The sequence below is a fragment of the Centroberyx affinis genome, unplaced genomic scaffold (genome assembly GCF_046629955.1).
Source record: "Centroberyx affinis isolate AG114_WGS23_722 - 3 ecotype Tasmania unplaced genomic scaffold, CSIRO-AGI_Caff_v1 ptg006405l_1, whole genome shotgun sequence".
Lineage (NCBI taxonomy): Eukaryota > Metazoa > Chordata > Actinopteri > Beryciformes > Berycidae > Centroberyx > Centroberyx affinis.
Window position 1 is genome coordinate 73,208 of NW_027283252.1, and position 17,620 is coordinate 90,827.

At 40.4% G+C, this 17,620-nt stretch overlaps 1 protein-coding gene across 1 annotated transcript in view; it reads left to right on the top strand.

The window, feature by feature from the left end:
• Window positions 1-17,620, top strand: part of LOC139638490 (calcium/calmodulin-dependent protein kinase kinase 2-like) — a 35,618-nt gene that overhangs the window by 8,626 nt on the left and 9,372 nt on the right. Inside the window, exons 2-14 of the mRNA XM_071512634.1 lie at window positions 5,026-5,325; window positions 6,055-6,396; window positions 10,461-10,508; window positions 11,516-11,569; window positions 12,825-12,876; window positions 13,056-13,189; window positions 14,577-14,613; window positions 14,801-14,822; window positions 14,942-15,030; window positions 16,220-16,419; window positions 16,700-16,753; window positions 16,873-16,946; window positions 17,152-17,239. Coding sequence (XP_071368735.1) covers window positions 5,092-5,325; window positions 6,055-6,396; window positions 10,461-10,508; window positions 11,516-11,569; window positions 12,825-12,876; window positions 13,056-13,189; window positions 14,577-14,613; window positions 14,801-14,822; window positions 14,942-15,030; window positions 16,220-16,419; window positions 16,700-16,753; window positions 16,873-16,946; window positions 17,152-17,239 — 1,428 coding nt within the window. The 5' untranslated portion in view covers window positions 5,026-5,091. The remainder of the gene's footprint in view (window positions 1-5,025; window positions 5,326-6,054; window positions 6,397-10,460; window positions 10,509-11,515; window positions 11,570-12,824; window positions 12,877-13,055; window positions 13,190-14,576; window positions 14,614-14,800; window positions 14,823-14,941; window positions 15,031-16,219; window positions 16,420-16,699; window positions 16,754-16,872; window positions 16,947-17,151; window positions 17,240-17,620) is intronic.

The following is a 17,620-nucleotide window of genomic DNA, read 5'->3' on the forward strand; positions in this document are numbered from 1 at the left end:
CCATTTCTCTGTACTCCACTGAGGCTGCATCCAGTTATCAGGGCAAGCCGTGATACTTTGTTGGGTTTGGATACCGTGTGTTACAACACAAATTGAATTTAGAGTTTTGTTTCTTTTTTTAAAGTCAACTATCAGTCAACTATCAAATTAATCGCCAACTATTTTGATAATCGATTAATCGGTTTGAATAATTTTTTAAGAAAAATAAGTCAAAATTCTCTGATTCCAGCTTCTTAAATGTGAATATTTTCTGGTTTCTTTACTCCTGTATGACAGTAAACTGAATATCTTTGGGTTGTGGACAAAACAAGACATTTGAGGACGTCATCTTGGGCTTTGGGAAACACTGATCGACATTTCTCACCATTTTCTGACATTTTATAGACCAAACAACTAATCGATTAATCGAGAAAATAATCGACAGATTAATCGACAATGAAAATAATCGTTAGTTGCAGCCCTATAATGGTCTAATTAAAAGTGATGTTGCACCTTGGTAGTAGTACCTTGGGTTTTGTAGCTTCCTGGACATAATATAACCCCAAAATCAGTGATTCTCTGTTATCTGTTGATCAGGTAGAGGCGCCTGGAGAATTGCATTTTTTTCTCTCTCCATTCACTGCCATTGTGTGGCGAAACAGGTCTCAAAATCACACTTCTAGCACATAAACGACAAACGAACAAAGCAGATTCTGACAATATATAAAAAACTAATCATGCTGCTGTATTGTGTTTAAGTGAATCACTAGGTTATTAAACCTTTCAGTTTGAACAAGTGTGAATCTGGTCGGAGGAAACGTATGCCGATGGAACGAAGAAAATAGAAGGCTACGTCTAGCAATAATTGTAAATAGGCGAAAAAAAGTGAGAGACTCGTTTTTATTTGGTAGCCTGGTTCCAGGCTCCTGAATCGCGTCCCGCCCACTCTTCAGATTTGGTCAAGTGATTCAGAGAGTCTGTTGCTCTATTCACGGGTGATTTCTTGATCGGAAAAACGATCGGGCCTTTGTGGCGGGACTAAAGTTTGAACGGTTCGTGCAGCGGTTTTTCATTGCCGTTTTGGCAGAATAATATTTGTTGAAATAATTCCTTAACTAACATATTGTCTTTGCAAAGACGATATTTTTGTCAAAAACAACCAACATTTTTAGTAAAGTTAGTAAATATGCCCGGCATCAGTGTAACTGAAAATAACGTCAGAGCGGTTGGATACATCAGTCACTAGTGATTGGTTCAGGGAAAATCAACCCCCCTCCACACAAAACGACTAACATGAAGGTAATCTCAGACTGAGTAATGGAGTGGTAACGAAATGGCCATTCAGTCTGAATATCAGGCTAATATATTGGCAGAATCTGCTTTGTCAGAGTTATGTCTCCCACATTTTTTCGCCTATTTCACTTGGACAGTAGTGGTCAGGAGAGTTGGTGTACTTTTAAGATTTGTTTGGGAAGCTGAGAGGTCACCAAGGCCAAGTACATCAGACAGGCTTTGAAGAGGAGAATATTTGGTCTCTGCTCGAGATAAGCAACACACTCTTAACTGCGTGGGCCTATATCTGAGTGGGTGCGAAGACAGGAATTTTAGAAAGGCTTTCTTAGATGAGGACATTCAGGTATGGCAAAATAAAAGTGGGAGTGATGGGGTCAAAAAGACTGAGGAAGCGCAGTCCCTATCTAGAGAATACAAACGAGTCTCATTGCAAATGTGTGGTGATTTTTTTTTTGTAAGTTTACCTCACTATGTATAGGCTGCTGAGTGAGGCAGAGAGGCCACCTGGAGTGGGTGTCTCTTCCCACACATGGTCGTCTCCTCATTCTGAACTTGGCTAGACCCACCGCTGTCTTGTTTTTCTTACGGCCTCCTTTGTTTCCTTATCTGCGAGGTTCACTCAGCTCCCACACACTGACAGAGCTCCAATCCTGTCAAAACCATGACAAGAATCAACTCTCTCTCTCTCTCTCTCTCTCTCTCTCTCTCTCTCTCTCTCTCTCTCTCTCTCTCCCTCCCTCTTCTCTCCATTTCTCTCACAGATAATAAGCAGATAATAAGCTGAGTGGACTTGGAGATGGAAATGGCCCTCTTGAAATTATGTAAAAGGGGCTTTGGTTAGACACTGTAGAAATAGTAATTAACCATGTTGTATAACTGACATCAAAAGCAGGCAGAACCCTTGCTTTTACAGACTTCTCATCAAACCCCAGCCTCTTAGAGATGATGTTTGTGATTCCAGACGTGTTTGCATGCATTAATTAGCACATGACAGAATGTGTGGAAAAAGGCCAAAGATGGTCTGATTCAACGGATGTTACATATGGGAAAAAGCAATTTCTATTTATGCCCAGAGCTGCTGGACAACAGCTTGTTGATACATAAGAATGCCGATGACGCGGCAAAAAGGCTACGCCTACAAAGTGCAGTACAAGTGCAAAACCCTATTCAATTTCTGTGAGCAAGTCAATAAATTGCCATTTTCTGTGGTTGCTTTTTCTAAGTTCTAATAGGCCTAATTCATGTGAAATGTATATGGTGTAAATAATTTGATGTGACCTTTTCAAGGTTGTCAAACAACACAAGGATCATTACAATGTTTTTTCTTGAAGTCTCAAAATGCGAACATGACTCCTCTCTTGAATGGAATTTGGCTAGCTTGTTAGCATTTTGTGACTTCCTGAAAAAAACATTTGAATGCAATTTTTTGATAACTGTGAAAAGGTATCGATAAATTATTTACATTTCACATAAATTATCAGAAGACAGAAAAAGCAACCACAGAAAATGTTGATTTCTTTGTTTTGCCCATAGAAATAGAGCGGGGCATATCACTTGTACCGCACTTAGTGGGCGTGGCCAATTTGAAATGTCATGGCATTACTATCTATTGTTTTTTTTCCCCATCCTTTCACAGTCACAACTTGGTACTTTCATGTTGGCCAATCACTCTCTGTGTTCTAACTGTGTGCAAAGATAATAATGTCACAGCAAAATTGTTGTTTCAGCTTGTGTTCTTTTTTTCAGTAAATAATATTTATAGTATTTTTTCAGTATTTATTCAGAATGCTCTGCCCCCCCCCCAAGTTGGTGGATGTTCTTGCAATCTGATTGGTCAACTAGACATTTAGAACGTGATCAAATCAGCATGACAGCACACCTAGCCGTGCTCATCACTAAATATTACTCCGCCATATATTATCATGCAATATATTTAAATATAACTCTGTTCAGCCTTGATGTTACTAGACGCTCTGGCATCCTCCATCAGCTGTACCGGAGAGTCGGTGACATGGCGCTACTAGCTTAAAAATACATGTGAAGTTCGTGGACGTAGTAGCTAAATCTGTCCATGAAAAAAATATTTTTTTCAGCAGATATCTTAGTTACAACAAGATTGAGCTAGCAGTTTTGTGTTTATATGTGTGGTATTTATTCAGTTTGGGAAATCCCACGATCTCTAGAAAGCATTAGCTCAAGTTGGACTAGAAATCGTCTCTGTTGCTAGGTCGTTACTAAGGGTCAGCCTACTTGCTGGAGTAGTAAACTAGGTTCCATTACATAGGAATCTACTGACGTGACTGATTGTTTTCGAGTTATTAGTCAGACCCCATGTATTTCCAGGGAAATGGAGATAACACTAGCAAAAAGTTTTTTATTTTGAGAGCGACCCACAATATGAATACATTTTGATTATATCTTTTATTTTGATGGTAACTGTTGTATAATCGCAATATCCGTAAGCATCACTGTCGTGCCAATAATGACGGTAAAGCACACCCTTGAGTGTAATATTGCTTAATTACATAATGATCAAATTAGTTCGAACGTCTTATTTTGTTTTTGTTCAATCTAGATTTTAGCAACAGCATTAATGAGCACACACTGTATTTCCCTTACACAGGGCTCTGGGGCTGTGTGCTGCCTAACCAGACATTCCCTTAACCATTGCACATGGCAAAAAGTGTTATAGACAAACACACAGAGCCCGGCTCTTGTAGAGGTGCTGCTCCCGAGCACCTAATAAAGGAAGCACATCCAGGAAGGACATGTGAATCACACAGGTGGCAGTCAGCTCGCTAAGTAACATACCTGTCAAACATGGACTGTCAGGATATTGGAGTGGGAACAAGCAGGGCAAAGTGTTAACTCAGTTACTGACAGTTTTAAAGGCTCATTTGTGTATATGATGTGTGTATAATGTATGTAATGTATAATATCTCATGTATATAATGTAACCTGTTAGACCAACAACTCATATTTATTCCAGCATCTTTGCACTCTGCACCATTGCACTATTGCCCTAGTGTTGTTTACGTTGTAGTTAAATGTTTAGGTTCACCTCTGTTCATCTTGTCGTCCTTGTTTTTAGCTGTATATTTATTCTGTGTAAGTACATTGAGAGCAATGAAAAACCGGAGTCAAATTCCTTGTATGTGTACATACTTGGCCAATAAAGCTGATTCTGATTCTGATTCTTATTAAAGGAAGTGTAGCAATCAAGTGTTTTTGGTGAGGGAAAGAGAAATCTGATTACAGTTTACACTGGAGATGCATTTTAATGTAATTCAGCTAAAACACATAGATGTATTCCAGATACAAGACATATCTTATTGCCAGAGGTAAAGTGGGCCATTATGTTGCATATAATATAATAATATACATATGTTTTTTCCCAACCTTTGAATTTGAGTATAAAAGCACTTTGTGAGAGGATGTCAGTTGAGATTTCAGATATTTTCCCTGTTATTGTGCACTCTTGTCCATTATCCCTAATGTTGTGAAGAGAGTCAAGAATCTGGGCCCTTGGGATGTTTGAGAGAGTTCAGAGAGTAGTCGTCAAATTTTTATGGTTGCAAGATGCACCATTAAGTGCTCTTTCTATCCATTTTTTTTTTATTCTCTCTGTCCCGGTACTTTTCACCCCTTGGGGTTCCACCTACTAACAAAGAAGTAGTTGTCTTTGTTTGTGTGAAGAGTCAAGAAGCATCCTCTACATGCATTTCTAATTCTGTCATTTCCTCTTTGTTTCAGTAAGCACACCCTCTGAGGTTCTCATTCTGATGGAGCAGTGGTTGTCAGTCTTTGTGAAGAGGCGCCATGTTTCCTTGTCATGTAACCCCCTGGCCCTCTGCTGAGCCACCGGCCCCCCGCAGCAGTCATGCACCCCCAACGCAGCCGCCACAGCCCCTCCCTGATCTGCTGTGCAGCTGCCCCGCGCCACCCTTGAACGCCCACTCTGAGTCGCCCTCCCTGGACCCCATGGAGTCCCTCATCGTGGTCACGGAGTACGAACCCAGCCGGCCGCCTGGAGAGGATGGAGAGGAGGAGGAGGTAAGATAAGACAAACCCAGCTTCAGACTTAGTCTATGAAACGTCAAAAATAATGACAAATGCTCATCACAAGTAGCCATCAGCTGTTAACTAATTGCTATGGAAATGTGATACATGACTCTCATTGCATAAAATGTTTCAGGTTCATGTTGTCATCAGTTACAAATCATGAGCTTGGAATTTTAAGATTCTGACTTTTTTTAATCACAAAGTTATCCACATATTCATGATCTTTTTTAACAGGGGTGCTCCCTAATTCGAATACCATTTGAATACCATATTCGGCAAAGCACAAATAATGCATTTTATTTGTTACTTTTTTTCAGAATTATTCTAATGTTTTACTAGTATGCCTTTTGTCATGGAGAAAAACACATTAATCTGAAAATAACTTCAGTTGAAGCACTTGAAACGGAAATAAATAAAAGCCATCAAGATGAACTATTAATTTGCTAGACATAAGTTAAAAAGAATGAAAACAACCAGAAAGAACACAGAAATACAACAAAAGTAAAAGAGGTAAAAAATATATTAAATCATGTGACAGCCTTTCTGTAAAAATGTGTTTTAAAATTTCCCAAAGGAATTTTTTGTCTTTGATACATTTATATCTCACATACGTATAAACATGATACAACTACACAAATATTGCATGTTGATCCATCATGCAGCACCCTCAAACAACAATGATAACCAATCAAAAAATCTATGAAATGTGTCACATCTCAGGTGGAGGACATGGACAGCTCTGAGACGCCCGAACCTGCTTCCTCTGTGGCCCCGCCGTTCCGGACTCCATCATGCGACCTGCTGTCCCACACCGTCGGCCGACCAGAGGCCCTCCTACCTGACAGCCAAGAGCAGAGGGGACGACTGAACCTGTCGGACAGGAAACTGTCTCTCCAGGAGCGCTCACAAACGGCCACGTCGCCCTGCAGCTCCCCGGGACTCAACGGGCGCTACATTTACCCCTCGCTGCCCTACTCCCCCATCACCTCACCCCATTCCTCCCCCCGCCTGCCCCGCAGGCCCACTGTGGAGTCCCACCGGGTTTCCATCACCGACCTCCAGGTAAGGTCAAGCCAAGAGGCTAACAAGGTTTCAACGTTTAGGGGTCCGGAATTTTTTTAAGATGATTTTACTTTATGGAGCTGAATTATATTGCTAAGCATTATTTTCCAAAACCTGTCTTGAATTGTATCTGTTGCCCAGCAAAATTAAATCATTCATTATTTTGATATTTAAGATTAAGGCTTAGATTAAGGCTCTAAATAAAATGTCCTTCTCTTTGCCACATATATCATGATTTTTGTGTGGCAAGTGATGTATGCATACTTTAAGTCCCGATGCATCGTTTATCAAACCCAGGTCGGCCCAGTTCCTGCCAAGACGTTTGTCAGGAGAACATCCTCACATTTCTCTGAACAGTTAATATCAGGTGCATTAACATCAACTATAGGTACAGGCTGTTCCATTGTCTCTTTTATGTGATGCACCTAAAAGTGTGCTTCACTTTCAATGTAAATCACTTCCCTTTTTATTAAGTTTGCTTAGCTAGATGAGTTTGAAAGATTTTTTCAGAAAAGTCTTCGAGGCACACTTTATTTGTAAATGCTGGGAAAGATGTTATCATATTTTGTATGTATGATGGTTGGCTTTGTCAAGAAGTAGTTTTAGGTTGTCCCCAACTGCAACTTGACATATGGAGTCTCTTTAAGCCCATGAAGACTGGGCATCTAGAGCGCGTGAATAAAAACAAGTGCACTTGCGTTTTTTAGGTGCTCGGGTAGAGGACCTAATGCAACCTTAAAAACTCCATCTAATTCCATCTCACTCTAATCTAATCTAATCTTATTTATTTTAGTGATAATTCAGTAGCAGACCAGATGTTCATTTGACGTGATATTTCAAAAGCAGACATGGCGTTCATCATCACAGTTTTAAAATGAACATCACTGCAAATGTATTAATCAACAAAAACAACAGCAAAGACATAAGTAGATTGATCATCAAATATACAGTATATGTTCTTCTGTGAGGACATGATGTAAATATGACCACGAACGAACAAACAAACAAATGCACAAACAAATACACAGACACACAGAGAGCCGGCTCTTACAGAGTTGTTCCTCTCAAGCACCTAATAAATATCAAAATATCAATATCACACTTGTATGAAAGTAAGCAGAACTGCATGTGCATTTGTCTCCAGTCTTAAAAGCCGCAGCACTGGTAAAGATTGATCTCTCTGGATGTGAAGGTAAGGTCTTAACTGTCTCAGTAGAAGTAGACAATAGCTGCTCTCCCTCTTGCATAGTTGTAAATGTTAAATGGACTGCATTTATATAGCGCTTTTCTAGTCTACCGACCACTCAAAGCACTTTACAACAATGCCTACATTCACCCATTCACACACACATTCATACACCGATGGCGGCAAGCCTACCGCGCAGGGTGATAGTGCAACCATCGGGAGCAATTTGGGGTTCAGTATCTTGCCCAAGGATACTTCGACATGCGGACTGGAGGAGCCGGGGATCGAACCACCGACCTTCTAATTAGTGGACTACCCGCTCTACCTCCTGAGCCCCAGTTGTAGTAGTTGTACATAGATGCAGACACCCGTAGATGTCCTGTAAGTAGAAACTGTCTTAGAGCGTCAGTTTATAGGGCAGTTGACTCCAGTGGTGCTCCCATCTGGATTTTGGAGCCGAATATTGATTTTTTCACATAAACAGAATTAGCCAATACTGATCTATGCAGCAACGTGGATTCCAGAGACTCCACATACCCACTGACTTTAAAGGAGAATACTGGTTTCAGATATTTTTCAGAATACAAGTTATAGCCCATTTTCTTCTATGTCTAGTTTATATTTCCCCCAATCTTTTTGCAATGCATACAGTATGTAATTTGATTTTTTTAACAAGAACTCATTTTTTGTTTTGTTTTTTAAACAGAAACTTTACAGTGTCAAACCTAACTTGAAATGCTTGAAACTGCTGTCCCAGCTAACAAAGACACCCCAAAAAGGAGGACATGGATGTGAGAAAGTTTGCAAGACGCCAAATTTTGAGGGATTATTTCCTGGCGGAGACTTTGGGTTTTTTTTCTGTGGGTGTCAGTTGATTGACAGTAAGCAGAGCGTAACGTAATCCGTGCACTGATATCCAAACACTCAACTTGGGCACAATGAAACAACCAAACAGAAACTTTGACAAAACCAAATTAAGGCTTCATGCTTACTGTGATGGATTATCTAGCTCAGGCCATTTTGAAGTCTGTGAAATTGTTTCATACTGCACAAAAATGAATGGCAGCAAATGGCTTCTTCTGAAGGTAGGAAAATGAGCCTTGATGTATGCATACTAGGGATAATGTAAAAGAGAAGGGAAACCTAGACGATTGGTACAAACTTTAGAAAAAACACCGGTATTATCCTTTAAGTTAGGTATATTAGATGAGTGAAATAAGAATCATCTAAAACTTACAACCAGGCTTTCTTAATAAAATAACTTAAATTACATGTAATGTAACCTTTATATAATGACATAAAAACATTGAACTGCACTGATTTGACTGTTAAAACCTTTCTATCAGCCTATTTGGCCTTGTATTTATTCATAGTTAAAAAAAATTTGAAATCCTAGCTGTTACAAAAGTCTGCGTTACGCTGGGTTCAAAATACATTGCAAACTTAAGATGACAACAGTATTGTCCAAGCCTGTAAAAATTCTCGCACACTGCAGTCCCACATTTTTCACAGGCCTTGGCTACTACCAAACATCAACATAAGCAAACAAGCAAGAGAAAACTTCAAAAATAGGCTTTAGCAAGCATTTCACTTAGCTCTATTCTTAAATGATTGAAGAGGCAACGCTAAAACCTGTCATTAAACACTTGTCACTTCATGATACTTTCCCAAAATTTAAATCCACCACCATGCTGAGAACTCCCGCTTGAAGAGTCAGCTTGCCAAGTTTGAACCCTGAAGCTGTCCACTGTGCCGTTGGGCTCAGCATGGCCATCGGACACATACTGGAACTCCAAATGTCACTTGTGAAACTGACAGAGGTGACGCTTTCTTTCACTAGGCTCTAAATTTACGGTTTGGTAGGTTATATTTTACGTAGGCTATGTCTACACTGGTGAAATATTTACAAGTTAATTGCAGAAATATTTAGCAGGTAAGTGCAGCTAGTCAGTAGATCATTATAATTCCTCAATTATTTTGATTTTATTATCTTTTTCTGAAACTCATTACATACTTGTTACAAGTTTGTAGTGAAACTTGTAGCTTGAAAAATTAGTTTTTACTTATGTAATATAATTTCACCTCTTTTGATTGTCCAATGTAGAGGTGAACAATCAAATCATTTACAGTTAAAATCAGGCGATTTTGAAGAGGGGCTGATCAGTCAGTGCATCCCTAGTTGGCTCTTAATCCCTTGTATGAATCATTCTATGTAGGCTGGGTTTGAATTGGTTTTTAGTGTCTGTATCACCAACAATATACTTTGAATCTGCTCTGCTTTTCCCTTGTCCAAAGAATTGACATTTAGTCTGGACTGCCTGCTCCATTTTAAAGACAACAAAATGTATCCTAATGCAGCGACACATCCTGCATCTAGAATCCCAGAGATGCTGTCTAGTCTAACAGGAGTGAGATTAGCAGGTAGGATTACCTCCAAAATTTAGGTAAACTGACAGATTCCTTGTTTTGGCTTTATCCATGCCTGCCTTTGATGAGTTGAACTCTGATTCACCGTAAACCCAGATTTGTCAAGGTAGAGGTGTTACTTATAACGTAGCTTAGAAAATGACTAAACTTGGGCAAAAAAAACAAAAAAATGAAGTCATACGATGCTGACAAGCACAGCAAATGTATCCATGTGTTGGGAGACATCCAGCACTTCTGGGAGCACTCAATCCCAAAACAGTACATATACAAGTTTTTGTTGAGGAAATGCAATTGATGGGATTTCATGTGATGCTTCGAAATAGAAGATCTCGCAAGAAACCCACATTGGGTATCTAGGGTATCTGAATGCTAAAATAGCTGATGTGATTACTGCATCATTCATCTTAGGAAAAAAATCCTCCTCTCTTTTCTTCCCCTCCCTTTCTCCAAGGACTGTGTGCAGCTCAACCAGTACAAGCTGAAGGATGAGATTGGAAAGGTACCATCACAGACATCTCACTGATTACTCCCTTTTCATTGACTCCATTTTCTTCTCTCCTCTGCCTGCCGCATGTCTGTTAAGTAGCGCATCATCAAGGACGTGCGGTAACAGTCTCTGACATCTTCTCTCCCGGCTGTCCTCATTTCCCAAACTCTCTGTTTGTCTGTCCTCATTTCCCAAACTACCAGGCCATGGGAGAGTTGTAGGATGGATGGGAGGCTGGTATAAATAGTGCTCTCTAAGGGTTGTGTGAGGCTGAGTGGACCTGAGTGTGGGTGTGTGTATTTGTATGCATATGTGAGAATCCGGTGTGTGTATAAGGCAGAATATGCTTGAGTGTGTGTGTGTGTGTGTGTGTGTGTGTGTGTGTTTTCATGTATGTGTAAGTACCCATGTTAATGTGTGTGTTTTTGTGTTTAGTGGAGACAATGAGAGCCTTTCAGGATTGTTGGAGAGGCTCCTATTATCAGCTCATCTCTGGGACTGCAGGATGAGCTCTGTGCTGCATCCTCAATCTGCTCTCCCAGCGGGGACCGATCCTACCTCTCCCTCTCTCTCTCTCTCGCTCTCTCTCTCACCCTATTTGTGTGTGTGTGCATGGATTTGTGCATGTAAGCAGAGAGGGAAGGCTTTCCTACTAATTGGGCCCAGTTTTTATTCTGAATTTCCTGTGTGTGGGCAGGGGAGCTTGATAGCATAAACTAGGTTCGGTTTCCCTAATTAGCCTGAAATCAAAAATGAAACGGAGAGGGAGAGATGATTTGAATTTCTCTGTTGTCGCTTTGAAGCAGCTGGTCCTCTTTGAGTGTACTTTGTCAGCCCACTCAATTCCCTCAGCTTTGGAGTAGAGCTTGTGTGTGTTTGTGTTTGTTCCCATGTGTATTTCTTTAGTTCGTTTTGCTCTGCACAGAGTGTTGTAGTTTGTTTTTTTTGTGTGAAGAATTGACAGCTGCTGAATCTCGCACTATTGTCTCATACTTCTGTTTAACTTATTCTCTGACAAGGGCTCCTACGGTGTTGTGAAGCTGGCTTACAATGAAGATGACAACACATACTATGTGAGTCCTACACACACACACACACACACACACACACACACAATTTCTTCCTACCAATTAACCCAGTCCTCTGTCTGATTTCTTTCTCATTCCCCATTTTTTCTCACTTTCATATTCACACACACACACGAACACAGTAACTTCATCTAATCAGAACCCATCACATTAACTATGGGGTGTGACTTTATGTGAAACCTCCACATATGAAAATGCATTCAGTTAATTGTGCCTTGCTGAGTAATGTAATAACACATCAGCTCATCAGCTTTTCTATTTGCTGTTCATGGTTACTTCTGCAGTTCTCATAGGGCTGCAGGATATTGACAAACAGTGACATTAGGATTGTTTTAATAATCCTTGCAAGCGACAAAGCCCAAAGCTCTCGCTGAGTGATGGCGGTGAATATATCATTGCGTTATAATAAATGAGACCCTTTAGGCTATTTAAAAAGGATCATTTCCCAGAAGTGGTGGAAGCATGGAAGATCTCCACTGAACAATACAGCTGTCAAGTTTTCCACTTGACTTCCTCTCACTGCATCTCACGACCACACATGGTGCTCTCTGTTCAGCGCTGCCTCTGGTGATTGCCATCTGATTGCTCAATTACTGGTCAGGGAGATTTCTGGTTGGTTAACAACTCAACATCTGCAGCACATGTACAGATAAGCATGAGCTGTCCAGGTACTTGCAGGGAACCATTAACTTGTGAGTATTCTTACAATTTTACAGTCGATGTGTAAAGCCAATTGTGTAAAAGTAGTTGTGGCAAACATCATGACAAGCTAATAAAATAGATCATTAGATCTGATTCTCCAGCAATCAAAAAAATAAGTGGTTTGGATTGGAAAATAAGTGTACCCCACTTGTTATTTCCAGTTTTTCTCACTTCCCCAGATGTATCTATTGTGGATACTCGGAAATGTGACTCTCCAACAGACGCATATTGAAGAAGTTTGTTTAATTAATAGCAATGTAAAAGGGAAAAAAATATCCAGATTCTGTCTGAACATAGGGTTAGAGTGGACATAACTAAGGAATTTGTGTGTCTTGTGTCTGTGTGTGTAGGTGTACTGCCAGATTTTCAGCACCTCACTTTACTGTATCTCACCGTCCTTTTATGTCTACCTTTCTGTTTCTCTCTTCACCGCATCTCCTGCCCACCTGTCTCTCACACTCCCTCTTTCCGCTCTCTCTCTCTCTCTAATCCTCTCACTCTCCCAATCCCACACCTTTTCGCTTTGCCTCCCCTGTAGGCGATGAAGGTGTTGTCCAAGAAGAAGCTGATGAGGCAGGCAGGTTTCCCAAGTAAGTCTAGAGCCAGGGGCAGATGGTTAATGCAGCAGAGAGCACAGTCTCTGATATCGCTACAGTGGTACATGGACACTTCGTACCAAAACTAAACCCCATCCTGTTTTCGGTCCTCTCCACTCCTTTCCTCACCTGTCACCCACCCCCACCCCCGTTTGTCATCTCTCCTCCATCAGGGAGACCTCCTCCCCGTGGAGCCAAAGCAGCACCTGAGGGTCCCCCTCAACCCAAAGGACCCCTGGAGCGGGTCTACCAAGAGATTGCCATCCTGAAAAAGCTGGACCATCCTAATGTAGTGAAACTAGTGGAGGTGAGTACAGTTAAAACTTAACCTTTCCACTGCTGAGGCTATTTGAATATGTATAGACATTTAACGTGAGCTATACAACATGAGAAAATACTTATTTGAATAAATTTTAAACAGAATTGTGTGCATTAGGTGTCTAGAAGTGTGTCACGATAAAAAATGTTATCATCTAAATTTCATGTTTTAATTCTGTTTGTTCTTTATCATAATCCAATATTGAAACTCTTTCTCTCTTAAATGAAAAACACTGTAAAATGTTCTTTTTTTTTTTTACAGTGGTTTAGTAGGCCTCAGTGATCACTATTAACAATTAACAAGTGGGTGAAAATTTGATTGAAATTGGATTGAAAATTTGAAAATGTAGGAGGTGTAACATTGGGTTTAAGAACCAGATCTATGGCCACTCTTCACTGATACAGCCAAACTGGGCCAAAGGTTATAACCAGGCAGGCTATGACTGTTAAACAAAAACCGGACAAAAATGATCAGCACAAAACTGCTAAAACTGTTGTTGTTTGTTTAAACTTTTTTATAGACATCACAATTATGCCTACTCAAGGCATCAAAACATTCCATAATTGAACACAGTCAAAGTATTCAAACCAAAGAAGTGCGTCCTCCTGTACTTCAAACCAGCCACTTAATGAGGCACAGGTGCTCTATAGTCCTGGACAATTGTAATAGAAAAAGGTATCCATAGGCCACTTTGAACAGGACTAACCCAGAGATGGGGACTGGAGCACTCAAAAATTACAGCTCTAATATTTTATTATGAAGGGACAATAATAAAAGGACTAGGAAGGCACTTGTTATGCCGAAACTATAGTCATTTCCTTCAGAGTGGAAGACACTTCTGAAATGTTAGTCGTTTTATTCTTGTTCCTTTATAATAAAACATTAGTGCTGTAATTATGGAGTGCTCCAGTCCCTGGCCTAAAGTATTCAGACTATTTAGGCTAAGCCGATAAGATAAGATGGAAATTTGTCCTGGGCACACTCTGTCTGCTGTGTCAAACATATAACATTTAGCAACAACCATTTTAAGCTGGAGCTCTCTATTCATTCACACTATCGATTGCTCCACTTGTCCCCAAAGAGCGGCAGAGGTATGTTGCCAACTCGCTGATGGCGCAGTTTGCAAAGGAGCATCAGCGGGGTGTGGCAGGAAGAACGATCAGGATCAAAACAACAATATCCATTAAAGATTATTTCAAATTACACTGGAGCATTCAGCTCATACTAATATTTGCCTGCACAAAGTAGAAAACAAACAATTAAATGAAAAAGTTTTTGTTGTAGCCACTGTGTGTGTCTATCTGTGTACATGTACGTGTGTCTGTGTGGGCGTGTGTTTTCCACTCATCCCCCTTTCTCTCTGATTTGGTGCCAGGTTTTGGATGACCCCAGTGAGGACCATCTGTACATGGGTAAGTTGTGGCCAGATATTCAACCTGACTATACACACACACACACACACACACACACACACACACTGTTACTGTTATGCATAAAACCATGCATGAAAGGTAATTTAAAACTGTCTTTTTTCATTTGCTCTAAATTTTGGTAGCAGAAAATCTTTCAGTTCTAACCTTACCTATGTTTCTCTCACAGTGTTTGAACTGGTCAAGCAAGGGTGAGTGAAGCCTTTCTAATGGCAATGGTTGTGACAACAGAATGAGCTCAATCTCATTAGTAATGACTGCTAACTGTGTGTATGTGTGTATGTGTTTATGTGCTGTGGTGTGTATTCAGGGCTGTGATGGAGGTGCCGACAGATAAACCATTCAGTGAAGACCAGGCTCGCTTTTACTTCCAGGACCTGCTCAGGGGAATCGAGTTCTGTGAGTCTGACCAACCTCTTCTTCTTTTATTAATATTCTATGACCGTCTACAGTACTATTGTATTATGCTAAATTTTACACTATTGTAGAAACTTCTAAGTACTGGATGAATGTGCATTCAGAATATTAATAGTTACTCAACCTAGATGATGGAGTCATGAATTTATGCGTGTTTCATTTCATATGCCATATGCCTCTTTGGAAAAAAAATATCACTTGACATTGATTGATTTTATAAATACAGATGATTACATCCTCAAAAAATGGCAATTTGTATGCAAAACCCACCTTCAATGGGTCTTACTTTCCTGCCAAGAGCCATTTTGTAAAATCTTCCATATCTCATACAGGAATGAAAGTCCCAAGTTGCAGTTATAGAATTGCGGTATCAATATGGAGTGCTGTGTGTCTAGACTTGGGAAACCTTTGCCCATCGTCGTATAATTCTTGCCTGCCACTTACACACTTACACTTCGTCTATTTTGTCCTCGGCTCCAGCCACCCACGAGGCTCATTTCACTTCATCTCTTAGAGCATTACAGCGCTGGAGAAGATGTTTTTCACAAAGTCTAAGAGAAGTCAAAGAGAATAGCTTTGCACCAGGGACTCTGAAAGACTCATGGGGCTTTTCCTTGAACCCATTTTATTCCCTTTTGAGTATCAAAATTGAGGAAGTACTTACGTATATGAAGTCATGGTGCAGGTGGTTCACAAATAGAGAAAGACCACACGCAATGTTTTTGCTTGTTTTTCACATCGTTAGCAAGAACAGTGGGTCATTCGGGTAAATCCTTTCTGATTGATCACAGCAGTAATGTGGTATCATGCTGACTGGTCTGTCCAACTCCTTGCGTTTAAGTGCCTTGCTAGAGAATCCTCCACATGGGCATCAATTTGTCCAAAGCTAAAGGTGACAATGTTCAGGAGGTAAAAGAATCAAATGTTCATAAGGTTGATTCATTACTTATTTTGGATTAAAAAAGAGGATGCCAGAGGATGTCAAGCCACATCTTCCATGCACTTTAATCACAATCCACCATCATCGTGGTATTTAGATCAGACTGCGTTGTACTTCACTGCCTCCAAAAAGCGAAAAGCAAATTCTGTTGCCATCATCTCATGCAGGAAGTAGAATTCCACGAATGGCACATTGGCTCTGTAATTATGCGTCCTCTTGCTGTTTAAACAGTGCATTACCAGAAGATCATCCACAGAGACATCAAGCCCTCCAACCTGCTGGTGGGAGAAGACGGCCACATCAAGATAGCTGACTTTGGAGTCAGTAACCAGTTTGAGGGGGCTGATGCCCTCCTGACCAGCACAGTGGGGACGCCTGCCTTCCTTGCCCCCGAAACGCTCTCTGAGACCAGGAAGAACTTCTCTGGCAAGGTGAAAGAACAGATGGTTAGCCAGCACCCTCTGGGGGTGACTTTGAGAAATGGAAGGCCCTCTTCTGAAATAGAGAAACCTCTAATACTGTGGTTTTCAAAATGATTCTCATGGGAACCCTATTTTCAATATATTTTTCTTGGGAACACAAAATGCACCACACTTTTTGTGGGCTGTCGTGTACATGGTATTTGGGCTACCTTGCATTGCAGGAACTCTGGAACAATTTCACAGCATAACGTATCTCTACGTTTACCTCCCTGATTAATTTATCATGTAGGCTTTGGATGTTTGGGCCATGGGAGTGACACTTTATTGCTTCGCCTTTGGAGTGGTGAGTCTGCGTCTTGGCGAACAATGGATACAGTAAATACAGTGATTTTGCAAATTTTGTCCTGAATGATAATCTTTACTGATCTTCCATTGAAACCAAGTTACTTCTTTCATTCACAGTGTCCATTTATGGATGAGCGCATCCTCAGTCTCCATCAGAAAATCAAGACGCAGCCTGTGGAATTGCCTGAACAGTCAGTGCAGCTCTTCCAATCATCCTATGTCGAAATGATACCACTGCCCAGTAAACTCTGGCTGTTGTGTATATGCTGTTCAGTTATTAAACCATGTAATGCATGGTTTACTAGCAGCTTTTACTTTGAGGATTTTCCAAAATCCTAAATTAACTTTAACTAGCTAAGTTAACTTAGCTAATTATGATTCTTCCTGTCTCAACAGTGCTGATATATCAGAGGATCTCAAAGATTTGTTGCTGAAGATGCTGGACAAGAATCCAGAGACCAGGATATCGGTCCCACAGATTAGAGTAAGCAGATGATTTTAATGAAGCAGCTAGCCTTCATTATTTTGCATTTAAGTATGTTTAGCAATGCATAGAATAGTGTGAACCACCTAATATAATGTTTCACAAAAAAATATGTGTGAATGGCAAAGGAACTAAATCATCTGAATGAAAACTTGCAGAAGTGCTACGGATAGTATCTGTCATTGTCGTATTGGTCCAGCACACAAGCACTCATACTCAGATCTGCACATGAAGCTGTCCCGATGACGGTACTTTAATGACATGCACTGTGGCGCAATGTAAAACTTTTTTCAGTGAGAGAAAAAATGTCTCCTGATGTGAAAGTGCTGAAGTCATGAAGTTCATAAGCATGGCACCGGTTGTTTAGAAAAAGAGCCTTGG